Raw genomic sequence first — 15,867 nt, 5'->3', positions numbered from 1 at the left:
TGTTCCATCCTATGCATATAGTTACATGTTCAAAATTAATTCTATGACTTGACAGACAAAGGCCCATTTCTAGGAGGGTCAAGGGACAAAAGTCAGTAGTGCACCTGTGCATGCAACAACTCTGCTCTGCCTTATCTTAGGCATTCAAGTATTTTTCTAGACCTGAGCTTTAGCTTAAGACAGTGCTAACTGAAGTCCCTCACACCCACTAGGTGGCCCGGTTTGCTCAGACCTAACAAAAAGGCTTCTAACACTTGGTATTAACAAAGGCTTTTAACTTCTTGGGAAACACTATTGTTTGTTTTTTAAATATGCTTTGATCAAAAATATAAATACGGCTGACCTAGTAGTTCTTACAAATAATTTTAATAACCTTTAAAAACAAAGACATTTCCATGGAAGTTCCCATGTTTAATAATACAACTTGTTCATGGTAAGGAATGTACTGAAGGACACAGAAAAATCCTGTTGCAGTTTCAGGAAGTTCACAACTAAAAATTGGTCCTTTCTACAACATAGCATTTCAGTGAAGTCCCCCACCTTACCTCTCCCCAAAACACAACAACGTTTGCTCACTTATGCACTTGTAATAGCTTGATTCAAATGCCACTTGTACTTTGGGATGCTACAGAGCAATTATACTTAATCCAATGGAAGACAGTGAAAATCACTAGGAACCATGGCCTACAAACAAAGACTGAAGGAGATGGAGTTACAAAGTCCTGATGACAGAATACTGAGGGAATCTGTGCCTTTAGAAACAAAAAGCTGTTGCAAATAGGAAAGAAAAGATGCATTCTCCATGTTCATTTTAGATAGTACAAATGATGAAAATAAATTTCAGCAAAAGGTTTTTAAGATTTGACATGAGAAAAACTTCACAGACATATTAACACTTAAGCAGGTTGCTTGTGGAAGTTAAGGCAACTTTATCACCAGAGGTTAACAACAAAATCGCTCTGGCTATGAGTGCTTTAGATATAATTGATTCAGCTTTGGGCTAGTAGAATTGATTAGGGAACTCTTTGCTGCAACTCTGTGCCTGCAACACAAAATGACCTAGTTGTCTGAATATGCTTTGTATGAGGAATTAGGCAAATTTGCACTGAAAATCAGCTGTAGAAATTTCAGATAACACTCCAGACTAGATTAGTTCTGCCAAAGCTTACTGTTCTGAGTTAATGCAATACAACAGTAATATCCTCCATGATTTTACAGTAATTTTGGAAATTGATTATTCCAGCTATCTCAGTAAGAGGAAATCACTGGAGTCTCTGTGAAAGAGAAGAACCATTTGCTCTTTTCTGTATTAAGACGTTAACTGCTTATTAGCCCATACAGATGGCGTGTCATAAGCGATACTGAGGAGCACTGTGATGCTGTGGGGAAGCCTGCTTGACCCAATCCAGCATCGTTTCTGTGAATGAAGAAACTTGGTTCTTTAATGCTATCAACAGGTATCTATCAAGAGAAATTATTAATACTCATTTAGGATGGTCCTGTAATTCCATTAAAATAATGAGATATAAAGTAGAAGTTGCCTTCACATACTTTCCATTTAATATTGCTACACCAACAGTACTCCTTGGAGTTGACATACTAGCTACAAAGTTCCACTGACGAGCCTGTGGATCCCATCTTTCTACTGTATTCAGGTAGCTCCAGCCATCATGTCCTCCTACAGCATACATGGGACCTTCCAATACGGCTACTCCTAAAAAAAAACAACCCCAAAACAGATACAAAACACCAATCACTTCTGGATAAGGGCAAAAGAGCACATTTTCCTCATGACAGTCCAGTGTGCATCACGTAATATTTAGAAACAAACAAAAAGAAATTTCCTTCTAGGAGAAATGACGTTCAATAAGCAGTTGGCATTAAAATGATGCTTCTCCCCCCCCCCCCCCCAGCTTAATTTCTGAGTGGTTTTTTACCAAACTTAAAACAGATAACTTTTTAGAAATAGGCATTTAGTCTTCACAAGAACTTTACATACCAAGACCATGACGATGAGTGGACATAGGTGGCATTACACTCCAAGTTTTTGTTCTAGGGTTGTAGCACTCTACCGTATTCAATGTTTTCAGGCCATCTCTGCCACCAACAACATACAATTTATCATCTAAGACAGCAACTCCAAACTGTAGCCTTCGTCCATTCATGTTTGCAACAGGAGTCCACATGTTGGTACGAAGTTCATACTTTTCAATGCTTGTAGCTCCTGAATGACAACATATGCAAGTTATTAAAAAGGTCTGAATTATCAGTATAGCTTTTGTTTCAGCAATATGCTGATCCCACATGACACCATGACATCCTGCAGCATGTTCTTAAATCTAAGTATGCAAACAGCCTTTTCTGACTTTCTCAGGAATTAACTGCACCATTATAAAGGAGGACTTTCTCAGTGCTTTTCAAGACAGAAAAGCAGGATTTATAACTGCTTTGCAGAATCAAGCCTATAGAAATACAAATAAAATCTGAAGCTATGTGACATCTACTAAAAGTGCTAATTTTACAACAACTGAAAGAAAACAATTCCTCTGCCAGAAAAAAAAAGCAATTTTCTAACCTGCCAGATTCCTTGTAACTATCTTTAAATAGTACAAAAGTGTGTGTAAAGAAGAAAATCTAAGTAGCTGTAGACAGAACCATTTAACAATTGGCAAATAGCATTTTTTCTTTATTTTTTTTTTAATGCATGTGCAGGTCACCTTTGTGCCTTGTCATTTTCTTCCTTTTCCAAATTACTTCTCACTTGAGTAAATGAGGATTAGCTTCCACTCGATTCAACATTTCACTTATCAAATCAAGTGTTTCCTTCATGATTCTGATACACGGGTAACCAATCCGTGCATCAATTCCAAATCAATCATAATCCTAGCTTCCAGAATGTTTACAGTATTGTCAAAACTGCATAGGTTTTTATAACCTAACAAGCCGTGCACATTTAAGACATTTAATGTCCTACACTACAGAATCTTTGAATTTCAGAATTAACATGCTGTAAAAGTATCTATCAAACGTTTATTTTAGCAAGAACCAAAACAGCTCATGTAATAATTATTTTACAAGCAAATACCTTTTGTTGCATCCATTCCTCCAACTGCAAACAACACACCCACTGTAGATTTTCTAGGTTTGGTGCGAGGACTTTGCAACATAGGTCGTCTCTCTGGCAACAGATGGTACTTCATTGCTTCCATAATGAGTTTTTGACATTCAATGTCATCCCTAAAGAGTGCATTATTTTCCATATCTGCCAGAAACTGTGAAAAAGAAAGAAAATTAAACAAGTTGTATCACCGTAAACAACATACATTCACATTTTAAGCTAACCCATTAAGTACAAAAAAGGAACATCACCTGATCTTAATGGATGATTTAAGCTTAATGGTCCAAAGAAAGAAAACAAAATCTCCTTGTGTTCCAGTGCCACTATAGGTATGTTCAGAAAATGGAATCAGGCTCCAGGTATGCAAGTCAGTTTAACCTCAGGCTTTTACTCCAGAACCTATTTAATCCTGAGGTCCATAAAAGCCACTTCAGGCACAGGTTAAATATTTTAATTTATATTCTGTTCCTCACTCTGGCAGTGGCCCAGATCACAGTATATCAATTAATACACGTGGTCAAGGCTGTGAGCAAATCTGACAACTGTTAAATTTTAAATCTGACAAATAAAACTAAATAAAGAGTACTAATGAATGTTTTTAAGTTTAAAGATTCTAGAGTCTTTTGTATTCCATGTTTGTCAGGCTGCAGGAAGAATATATTAGTAGGCTGAATGTCCAAGTGTAACTATTAGAAGTCTACACAGCTGGCATTTTTTTGCGCTGTAAGACATGGCCTGAGTAACAGAAAAAAAGCAAGTGCCCCACTGGGACTTGGGGCAGTTGTCAGAACAATGAGAAAAAGGCAGATGCCTCTGAACTGCCATCACAAAATCCAAAGAGTTTGTAAACATTTGAAATATATAATCCACAAACCAGGATACAAAATCATTGTTGAGCTGTTGACAGCCAACCAGTAACAGGTACACAAGTTCTGTGAAATTAGTAATCCGTAGTAGTAAAGGGACTCATTATCAAATAGTTGTGTACAATATGGTGTGCGTATCCCTGGCTTAAAGCTGCCTGAGAACTGCAAGGTGGCAAATATGACATCCATGACTCCAGAAGAGACACAGGTAAGTACAGACTGCTAAGCCTGAACACCTCTGTAACAGAAACTCTAACAGCAAACATAATTAACATACACAGATAATAAACAAAACTTTCAAAGCCGTCTACCAGTGACTCTTGAGAAAACAGCCTTTTGAGTATTTCTCTAATTGGCTAATGTTATGCTTCTATTTAAAATACCAAAAAAAAAAATAAAGCATTCCCATGTAAATTGACAGAGGGAACTTGATTTTCATTCTTGACTTTCAGTACTTCTCACCGTTTCTTCTCTTGACACAAAGCACCGCTGAGCACTTGTGTCACTTCAGAGGGACACTGTGTGATTATAAAATCGTAAACTAAAAGCTGTTTTTTAACTGCCAGCATGCAACACAATGGAAGTGTACATGGTCTGAAAAAATAACAAAACCAAACCCAAATCTCATTGTATTTACTACTTTTTAAAATTTGAGGTTGTCATTGTAGCACACATGAAAATTAAGGCTTGTACACAACATGACCAGTTCAGACCTCCAGTATATTTTTCTGATAGACAAACAGCATTCAATATTTAAAGCAACGTCATGTGTGTACATGAGTTTTGCAACAACAAAATGCAATTGACATTTTCTCCAGTTTCAAACTCCTCCGACTTATGAAGAAGCTTTCTCATAGCATATAGTCTCAATCTCTGAAAGCAACTTCATCTCATTAAAAAAAAAAAAAAGTAATTTAAGGTTGTTTTGGTACCCCCCAAAAAACCTTTAGACACTTTAAACTAAACCTACTCCATTACAATTTTCTGCAAATATTCTTCAAAGAACTTGGAACTGACTTACTTAAATGAAAGCAAATTTTTCTGAAGTTTTACTACATACACAGCTCCTTGTCTAAATGCATTTCTAACCAAGCATGATGTCTTATCGTGAAATTACAGTAATGGCAAGCTTGATGAAGAGAAAGGTAGTGCAGATACTCAAGTACTAAGAATTTATGTCTAAAAGGAAGCTGAACTATCTTGTAACTCAGAAACTGCTTAATCATCTTTTTAATTAATTTATGACAGATGGAATAATTACAACCTGACAGCTTAAGAAGCTGCCAAATATTCATCCTTACCCTCTGTAAGAGCAAAAAGACACTTAAAATATTTAGGACACTGCCTGCATTAACCAAAGAGGTAAGAGAATGCTATGTACAAAGAGATGCATAAACCCACAACCAATAAAACTAACAATTCACTATGATTTTTTGCTTCCAGTGCTACAGTTTCATAGTATTTCCCAAAAGATTTTATGTTTTGAAGTATCAATCTAATATTCTATGCATCTCTGCTTGCAACATTATTGATTTCACCAAGCTGTTCAATTTTCTAATTTAATTTCTTTCAAATAGCTTTAATCCTTCAACCATAAAATTGGAAACCTTTTCATTATATTATGCTTGCTGTCAGATTGCCTAAGATCATGTGATCACAAAGCAAAACATGATTCTGAAAATGTTAAGACTGTTTTGGGCACTTCAATTTACTCAATGTACTAATTGTTGCCATATTAAAACCACAGCTTTAAAGCCTTAATTTTTTTAAAGTAATAAAAAGGCAACATAAAAATATTTTTAGAAATACAAGTACATATTTGAAGAAGACATGAAGAATTAAATATAAAATAAATGAAATATGATATTACTTTTGTATTTCATTCTGCTGTTTTCCTAATCAGTTACTGAGGGGGCATAATTTGATTTCAGTACATATTTCTGGGATAAATTCTGTACTTTCAGTTTCCAAAGATGTTTCAGTTATAGGCAACTGAGTAAAAGGAATTCAGCAGTAGTTACTTAGTTATCAATTAATTAAATGCTCAACAAAAGAATGATTTCCTCCAGGTCAGCTGGCTTAGATTGTGTCATGTTTCTAGAAAAAGTGAATTACAAAGCCAAGGTCACAACTGAGAAAATCCTGCCACTGCATATACAATAATCAGTATTAAAATGTTAATACTAAAATGCTTGCTAGTGAATCTTACTATCCGTCAAGAGGATACCACATTAAAGGTAATAACATGTTGAGTATGTGATTTATCACTACGAATGAATCAAACTCAGTTTTTGTTATGTTAATGAATTTTATTTATTATTCAGATTCCATTAAAAAAATCCTGTTTTCTTAATTCAATAGAGAATTCTAACTAAACAAACTGAAAACAGTAAAGCAAAATCCTTGAACTCTGCAGTAGGTGTTAAATATTACTAGTGAAAGTCCAGTAAAGAAGGTTAGCACAACAGAAGAAAGGGGGAGAGAGAAGGGGAGGAAATAAGTAATTTAAAATATCAAACTTAGTTTACATGCATTCTATCAGGCAACAAATACAATGCTACACGACACTAATGACAGTAGTAATTCCTAGAGGACTAGGAAAACTGTAATTCACAACTATTTAAACAAACTGAGCTAATGTCTTCCTCAACATTGTGTATAAATTTCCAAGAAGGAGAAAAAGTACTGACTGGTAAGAACAAAAATACCCAAGGATGGTTTATCAAGAGTTAAGAGCAGAAAAATCACTCCAAGTAATTAATCCAAATTGTATTTCCTAAATCTCAAGGATAGCTTGAGATATCTCAAGGATAGCTTAATTATATGAAGAAAACTCACTGACCGTGCAAGTCAGTGAGTACACTGACTTGCATTGACTGTGCAAGTTCCATAAAGAAATGTAAAAAGGATAGACCTTCTAGTGACAAAAATATCCATAACCATTTTTCTAGGCAACAGAAGTGATGTTTTTCTAGTAGCTCCACCCCTTCTTGTGTCCTGGCTGACCTCGGGTTAGGATCATATCCTGTACTTCAGATAGACACAAACTATCATGTCTATACAACACGCTAAGTTCTTATATGCAGCTCTAAGGATCCAAAGCATTAAGAATGCTGAAGTGTTTATGATTTGTCAGGATCAATATATCAATGCTGTAGACATTATGCCCACTGTAACATGGTATAAACTAGAAAGGAATTGAACAATTTACTTGTGGAGCAAGCAGAGGCAGTCTAATGTAAGCCAAGAGTTTGCTAAGATCTTTCCTTCTCTGTTCCAAATCATGTCGAACCCACGTAAGTAGGGCATTCAGTATGGTTTCTTCATTAGGAATATTCATGTCGTCACTTGCTAAAAGCTTTGCAATTTCAGTGGCTGGCAATAATAGAAACTCCTGGTTTCTAATTACTTCCATGAAGTTTTCCTGAAAAAAAGAAAAATTTAAGACAGGTGGCATCCTACTTTGAAGACATTTTATTGCATTTACTTCCCTTGCTTTCCCTCCCTTCATGCCATCTCTTGCTTGTGCCAGTAAATACCACTTGGAAAACTGACCTGGGAGGATGAAGAGAGTAAAATAAAAATGTACTATGTTGACCCTGTATCATTTCCCCAACTCTATCACTGATTCCCAGACATATGTGCTGAAACAGCTGAGAGGGAAGTGTATGGACAGAAAGGAGCAATGGGTTGTGGGAGTTATTACTACCTTGGCACTGCAAATTGAAGAAATATTTTCTGAAGTTAGTTCCTTTTTACAAAAAAAAAAAAAAAAAGAAAGATGAAAAAGATGCACTTTGTTCCTAGAACATAGAATACAAGCAAAGAGCACAACATCCTACAACTCCTGGTCACAACTGTTCATAACAGCTAGACTAAACTATGGCCTTAAGCTTTCAGAGGAAATAAATAACACAATTTTATTACTGATTTAAAATAGTGAAATAGAATAATCCATTTTGTAGGTTTTATACAGCTGATCTGATTGAGGAGCAAAACATACAAAGAAACCACAATACTGTACACACCTTGCTTTATTAACAATATTTACTTTTATAAGATTCAATTTCCTAGCATTCATCCTGTAATTTCCAGCAACAAATCCTTGCTTCAAAATAGGAAGGTGACAATACGTGTCACTTCCAACACTGATACCCTATTACTTCATAATAATAGGACACGCAGAATATTCTATAAAGATTCTCATGAACTTACGCAGAAAGAGCAGGAAAGTGTACAGAAACACAATCAGCACTATGAACTTACAGGGAGAAACCCAATGTAACAAAACAGTGAGAACAGGTCTATCCTCTTTCGCTGTACACCTTTACAAGGCAGCAAAAGAAATAACAGTAAAGGCAATCTATGAATCACAGTATGTTCTTTTACTTTGGTAACTCAAAACCCAGTTAACCTTGTACTCCAAACTGAGAGTAACTTCATGACAATAGAACAGTATTACAATCAATTTAGTAACACACTACTGATTGCTAGCTAGCTAGTCAATGGAATGCTGGGTTTGCTTTACCATTGCATGTACATCCAAAACACTCGGAGGATAAAGTGCATTTGATCCTTAGACAGGGAAGTCTAACCAGGCCTAATATCAACATCAGCCTCATTTAGTATCTTGTTAAACAACTCAAAAAGAAAGAATTGCACGCTAATGAAAAGAGCTCTGGATTAGAAGCACATACATGTTGGAAAAAATTAGGAATTTTAGGCAAAAAACAAAGGAGAAACTTGGGAGCAGAAGCTGGACCTGGGCTGCAAACCAGGTATGAATTTAGCATACAACATGGCAACAAAAACATATGATACAGTCTGGCATTGCCCATGCAAAAGGCATCATGACAACAAAGTGAAAAAAGTAACACTGGTTCCCTTTTATTGCTGAATCATTTCAAAGCTGTACCTCAGTACCCAAGAATTAACTAAAAAAATGCTGAACAAAGAGGAAAAAACTAGTAAAGAGTAAACCAGTCTGCCTTACATGAAAGCCACACATACATAACATGGCTACAAGATTTCTCAGGGGAAAGATGAAAGTCTGTCTAATCCATAGGTAACTCTGGAGTTGAAATTAGGAAAAGAATTTAAAGTGTTATCTGTGCACAGACAGAATTTGGAAAGGGAAATTTTACACTTAGTATCTGAAAAGCTTTCCTATTAGAGAGATCCAATGGGCTACACAAGAGTAGTGATTCCAAGTGAAAACTGTAGTAGATTAGAAGGGAGAGATAATTGTCTTTTCCTCTTTAATTAATCTAACACTCTGTATCACAACATGAAAGTCGAGAAAATGAACAAATACAGGAATTGAAACTGGCAAAAGGACTGTTCCAGTATCCAGTAGCACTACACATGCCCTGGTTTTTATTTTAATGCTTGGGAGTAAAATTGAAGCTGAAAAAGTGATCAAAATTATTTCCAGAGTTTAAACTTGCAGTTTGCAAAAATTCAGATACCACGGAGTTCACTTTTTCCACTGCTGTTTTTTGCCGATTCTCTGCCCTAGAGAACATGCAGACAGAGTTCCGGTTTTAGTTTTGCTGAATAAAAAGGCAGTGAGTCCTGACAAAGAGAAAAGCCAACACTTACTACCTTAAACTTTCCATATTGTCATCTCAGGAAGAGGAAGGGGAAAGCACCTGCATGGAAAGTTTCCTTTGTCTCTGAAGGCAATGTCAAGCTGATCTTGAGTAAGTCAGTCAGGGATCCTCTCTGGAAAGCTTTTTTCCAACTGGATTGCATCACTTCAACAGCTGCTATGTCTAAAAAGTCTGATTTTCCTTCTTGTTCCTTGCAGACACTTGCTTTCTGATGGGAACAAGTTCAACTTCCTCTTGCTCCCATTCTATTTTTAAAGCAGACTCTTTTAGAGCATAGTATCAAAGCATTCCACTGGGAATACAGCCACTCTTTGGCCTATGTCTGGGGCTTTTTATAATCAGAATCTGACAATTCCTTTTCCTCTACAGACAGAAATGCTGAAGACAGAAAGGAGGAGCCAGTGTATCTCCTATCATCTCCTATCACTCCTATCAGTGTATCTCCTATCTCCAAGCTTTTTCTTTCCTTCTTCTTATGGGAATTCTCTGTGGAAGAACAGGATATTTCGGAGAACAAACAGTCTGCAGTTGCAGTCCCTCACTTTCTGGTCCTGAAAGGAAAAAAAGTTTCCCACCCCCAAAATTAGCTCCTCAAAGAGCTTGGAAACTTTATCAAACGAATAGCCTGAGGCTTATGTATTAGCTAAAACAGCGACACACAGTCCCTATGCTCAATGCTGTGCATTGCTCGTACACATCATAACCTTAAAGTCCCCCTTCATCAACTGCAAAACGAATAATAGTGATATTCTTAACCACAGGTCTACCCTTGGACTTGATACAGAGAAAAATATGAGCACTAGACAAGACGTTACGACGTTTATTTCTAAGTGGCACCTAATCCCCATAGTGGGATTCAGAGAGGTGGGATCCCCCTACACTTTGTAAGAAGGTTAGAACCCTGGAGAGCATAAAGGTTACAACACCTGTAGGCTAAGGATAGTATACTGAAGGACCCAATAGGCAACTGTAATCACAGGACTGTTTGAACCTGGGCAGCTAAAAAGCAAGAGGTGCTTAACTCACAGGATCTGAATTGAGTACAGAGAATGTGATTTTGTCGACCAGCTATTTCAGTCAGCTGGTCAACAGGTACGAACTCATAAGACCTGAGTTCTCTGACCTCCTGGTAAACTATTAATAGATCAATGTCAGATAGCAGCTACTTTACTTTCAGTCACCTTTGACTGCTGTGTTCAGTGATATATCAACCTAATGCTTTTGCTGTGCCCAAGGTTTGTTTACAGTACACTTATTGTAGCTTGACTCCTTTCTGCATAGCTTCTGGATTCCAAAACAGGCTGGGCAGCATGCAAAAACCTATTTAGTCTTGCCAAGACAGTACCGATCTATTATGCCAGACAGAACCTAGGGAACTTGAAAAACAGAAGTCTCTTGTGTCTTCACAGGTGAAAAGAAGGCAGTGAGTATTTTCTAAGTCAAGACTAGTACTGAGAAGTATAGTTTGGACTGCATTTCAAATGCAGGAATGAAAAACCTTGTTTTAGGCACTGACACAATCCTTGGTTCTGGTCCTCTGTGTAGAACAAAATACTGAAACTTCTCCCTTTTCCATGTTCCCCCCCTCAAAAGAACGAACAGTCCAGGCTGTAGCAAGAAAAAACAGCAAATTGTCCCCTTTGATTCTTCCTCCCAAATCATAAATTCCATATTGCTATGTTTGTTACGTAACTTCAGACTTTACAGGAGAAAGCAAGTCTAAAGGGTTTAAAGACTGTAAAGGTTGGACTTGATGACCTTAAAGGTCTTTTCCAACCTAACTGATTCGATGATTCTATGGTCTGTTCTGCAACATTCCTAGCTTCTATGCTAGTGGCCTCAATCTGTTACTCTGTCCTCTAAGTTTTTCTTACAAACAGCCATTAGTTGTGCTCAGAAATTATGAAAACTCCAAAATTAGCTTTATCTGAATCTCGTAACATCATCTCTACTTATGTGCTTCTGAAGAATTCTGATGAAAATCAAAATAGCTTTCACTCTGCTTTAAACATGGAAAGCTGAGTAACAAAGACCACAAAGCTATCTACACTGGAATTGACTCAGGCACAATCACGTACAATGTTTATAATGTCTGCTTTATCTTTTTCAGTTATTAAGGAGTTAAAATCTGGCTACTGAAGAAACTACTTTAGAGCACCTCACTACTTGCTATAGATATTTCATGTTCTGGAAACAACACAAGCTAGCTTCTACTCATCTGAAAGTGCTAGCTTCCCTTTAGTTGACCTTTTTGTAGAAGAGGAGCTACTGGTTTTCATTCAAGGTACACTATCAACTGGTCCAAACAAGCAAGATGACAAAAGGGACGATTCTTTTGACTTTGTGAAGACAGCAAAAAAACCCCACAATAGACATGTTGAGCAAAAAGGTTTTATAAATTGAAGAGAATAGATACATTATTGGCCAGCCTAATGAAATTCCTAAATTTATCATTGTATGGCCACAATACAATATATAGACTAAAGCAAAACAGGTTAACCTTTGCACAGAAGATACCTTTACCCAGATACATGTCATGTCTGTCAACTGTATTTTAAAACCCTGATGTATAAAAATCAGAATTGCCCTTTATATAGCATTAAATCTACTACTTCTTACTTCAGTTGATTTCATGTTTCACTTAATGCATCCAGAGGTTTTTTCAAGCTTTACTTTGCAATGTCAAAAATTTACCTGTTTTGATGATAACCTTAAAAATTATTCTCCTCTGAATAACTTACCAACAACTGTCAACAAAGTAAGCAGTAATGCAACACTTGAGTCCTTTCAGCATAACAAAGATCTGTATCTTTAATATGAAGTACAGCATTCAAATACTTATTAATTTTTTTAATCACACTGTATTATGCAATTAAAATCATGATAATGCATTCCAATGACACTAATTAACATTATTCAGACTGAGCAGGTCTATTAACAGAGGTAGGCCTACTGGGATAACCCTGATTGTCCTTCAGTTGAACCAAATCCTCTTTTCATCTGAATTTCTAGTCTTCATGTAAAGAACTTTTTTAAAGAAGCAGGTATGATGATGATCAAATTCTAGCATGGGTCAGACCCCTTTAAAACTACTAAGTTATTTTAATTGCAGAAAAACAGTTATACAGCAATCTGATTTTTTTCTGCCAAACAGAAAGAACAACTCATAGAAAATAACATATATGAATTAAAATCTAAGTATTTTGTATTATTCATTACCTTCTATTTCAAGTGCTTTAAAAAAACCAAAATTATATGGAAAAGACAAAAATTATAAACTGTAGTCAGTATAATCCCCCATTGGTCTATGCTGCAGCATAAAAATAATTCACTGTTTCAGCAACCAGAATTTCCAGGTACTACAGGTGTGCTTAAGTCTTACACTCTAGCACTTCGTAATGGGAAGCACATCAAGCAGCTGGTACTTACTACTGTTGCACTTCCCACCCCCCAACAGCTTCTAAACAAATGAAATTACTTGGGGATTTATTTTAATTGAAGATTCAATTGGACTATACATTTCTATGCAGTTTCCATAGCAACATTCATTTCAAACTAAAGAAGCTGCTTCTCTATTACTCATTATTACTAAAATTCAATTTCGTCTCTCTGTTGGAACTAAACAACATTAAGAGAGGCCTTGGGAAGAATCCATCTACCACAACTAATTAATTTTGGAAATAGCTTTTTAAAATCCACCTGATTTAAATTTCAACCATGTTGAAGCCTGAAAAGCAGCAGCTTTATCACTGAAGTGAACAACAGCCAAAAGGCATACAACTGTGGTCTGAGCAAAAGAAAAGACAGGTGCTGTAAAAGAACAGTTTTTTGAAAGTTCACAGCCCCTTTCTGCCACAAGTCATGAATTGCCAATCAAAATATTAAGACTACAATCCCTAACATTTGCCTTCAAAGATGCACTAGTCTGACATGTACTACCATTCTGATCTTGGTAGTCCACTTATAAGGGACATGACAATAGCACAAACCAAAATATATGCTTATTATTGAAAAGAACAAATGGATCAGACTCTTTTGCATACTTTTGTATCGCTCTCTTGCTCAACATTACTTCTAATATCCTTCCAAGGCATAAGCCACATTTATCTTGACTGTTTCATCTGACATTGAGCAATAATGCAGATCAAGAATAAAAACATATGTTACAATCAGCACACTATTTACTGATCTGTTTTGGTGAATTTTAGTGTGTACAAGATTTTAAATACAGAGATCCACTCACGGAGGAAGAACACTGTATTATGCATATAGTAAGAAGAAAAAAAGAGCTATTTTAAACCGTTGTACAGACTAAACTATTATTTTAAGCCCAGAAGAAAAAATTTAGAAAGTTTATAAACCAGCAAAAACTAAGGTGCAAAAGGAAAAGCCACAGATTTCTAAAACCAATTACCACACAGAAATTACAGTTTTGGATCTAAGCCAGTATCTTAATGGCAATGCAATGCCATACCACACATGCAAATTAAGTACTATCTTCATTCCCACATCCCTTAAGCGGTATCTACATGTCTTCATTCAGGTCCCAAGGGCTTACATAGGAAAAAATTCATTGAGAGAAAAATGCCTCGTAAAACTGCAGAGAACAAATGGACTGACTTGCCTCAGAAATAATTCTTCTGCCTTATTCCACTGATAACATTATTGAAATATGCTCATGAAAAGGAAAGAACATTTTGCATGAGAATAAAAGGATGACTATTAAGATGAAGAAATCTAAGTTGTCAGGTCAGTCTTTCTATAAATTAATTCTAAAAAGATCATTGGCAAATTTGTATTTAGTCACATATTGCCTAGCCTAAGATTAAATTGTATGATGCCATCCTGACATCTCACTACTAATAAATTAAGGATAATGCAGAATCTATATTGATGAATACAACTTGAAACTTGATTACTACAGCTTATTACAAAACTAGAATTCTACAGTTTTAGTATTTTGCACTAAATGATGGTAGCTTGCCCATTGTTAAATATGTAGGGTTTGACTGACAGAAATAAGAACAAGCTTTTGAATGATTTTATTAAATGCATATCATGTGATCCCACTGCTGTTACAGGGAATCATTAATGTTTACCTATCTCCTTCCAACTCTAAACCAGCAACTTCATTGTTATTCTGTCATTTCTCATCATGGGAACATATGTGCATTATTCTTTGGAAGACGATCAAGAAGTAGCAAAACGGGGAAAAAACTTTAGTATTTTATTCAGACAAACATTCTGTATTTTCCTTACTAAATTTCCTTACTAAATAAAGTGGATGATGCTAAAAATAACAACATACCATAGTGTAATTGTGAGCCACCTTGTGCAAGTCAGTGCAACCCTGTGCATCAGCGAAAGATCGGATTCCAAGGCAATTGGACGGGTGAAGCTGCTTCATTAAAAATTTGCAACATGCTTCTACAACCTGAGAGAGCTGAAGAAGGCAAGCTGTAGATAACAGGCACTCAATGTTATCTTCTTTTAATTCAAGGCGACCTAGTAACATTATGAAGGAGATAACATTAGCTTCCTCTTTTTTGTTGTATTCTCTAAAATTCAGAGGCAACAGAATTATTTACAGATTATATGACAGAATATAAAGCTTAGCAAACATCACCCTTAGCAACAGATAACCAGCTTTTCAAAATTAGTACATTTGATGATGAAAGCAAAGGGAATCCCAGTAACATTCCTTTTTTTTTTGTCAATCAAGATACATTCAAGATACATAATTTTTAAACTAACTATAGTATTATCAGGGAAACTATATCCTACCAGGCTGCCTCAGGTAAAAGCAATGAAGATTTCTTTATTTTTAAGGCATTAAATAATGTGAATAATAATTTCCAAAGAGTGTGTGAAATCTAGTAACGGAGTCTAATGCTCACAAGAGGATAATTCATTAGATGAAATTCCCATTTCCATTCTAATTACCTGTATATGCATATTGAACCAGAGCCCACAATGCATTTGGCTCCACACCTTCCATCTTGATTTCCTCCTGTCTTGCTTCCCTTACATCATTAGTGAACATTGCCGCAAAATAGTCCGAAACAGAGGAGAGAACCAATCTGAGTACGTCATGCAGGAGGAAAAGGAGACAAAACCAAACAAAGAACTTAGTCAACCTGATGTTTCTTAATTCATTATTCATTACTTTGCCCTTTGAAGAAACATTGCAATGAGAAAAACATTTTAAAATTGAGAAACTGCTCCATGCTCTAGGTCCCCTCTGGGAATAATGAAGTACATTCTACGTTTG

The 15,867-nt window shown here is 36.0% G+C and overlaps 1 protein-coding gene across 4 annotated transcripts in view; it reads right to left on the bottom strand.

Annotated features, from left to right (window-relative positions):
* Positions 1 to 15,867, bottom strand: part of KLHL5 (kelch like family member 5) — a 57,729-nt gene that overhangs the window by 4,708 nt on the left and 37,154 nt on the right. For 3 of the 4 annotated variants that reach the window (XM_034064827.1, XM_034064829.1, XM_034064830.1), the window contains 6 exons: positions 15,540 to 15,676; positions 14,905 to 15,101; positions 7,196 to 7,408; positions 3,086 to 3,272; positions 2,000 to 2,224; positions 1,552 to 1,714 (listed from right to left, as the gene is read on the bottom strand). In XM_034064827.1, coding sequence (XP_033920718.1) covers positions 1,552 to 1,714; positions 2,000 to 2,224; positions 3,086 to 3,272; positions 7,196 to 7,408; positions 14,905 to 15,101; positions 15,540 to 15,676 — 1,122 coding nt within the window. The remainder of the gene's footprint in view (positions 1 to 1,551; positions 1,715 to 1,999; positions 2,225 to 3,085; positions 3,273 to 7,195; positions 7,409 to 14,904; positions 15,102 to 15,539; positions 15,677 to 15,867) is intronic. The other variant, XM_034064826.1, reaches the window with a different exon arrangement.

Source organism: Melopsittacus undulatus, chromosome 7, assembly GCF_012275295.1.
Source record: "Melopsittacus undulatus isolate bMelUnd1 chromosome 7, bMelUnd1.mat.Z, whole genome shotgun sequence".
In the NCBI taxonomy this organism is placed as follows: domain Eukaryota; kingdom Metazoa; phylum Chordata; class Aves; order Psittaciformes; family Psittaculidae; genus Melopsittacus; species Melopsittacus undulatus.
Note: the sequence above shows the minus strand (reverse complement) of the source record. Positions and strands in the feature narration are given on the sequence as shown.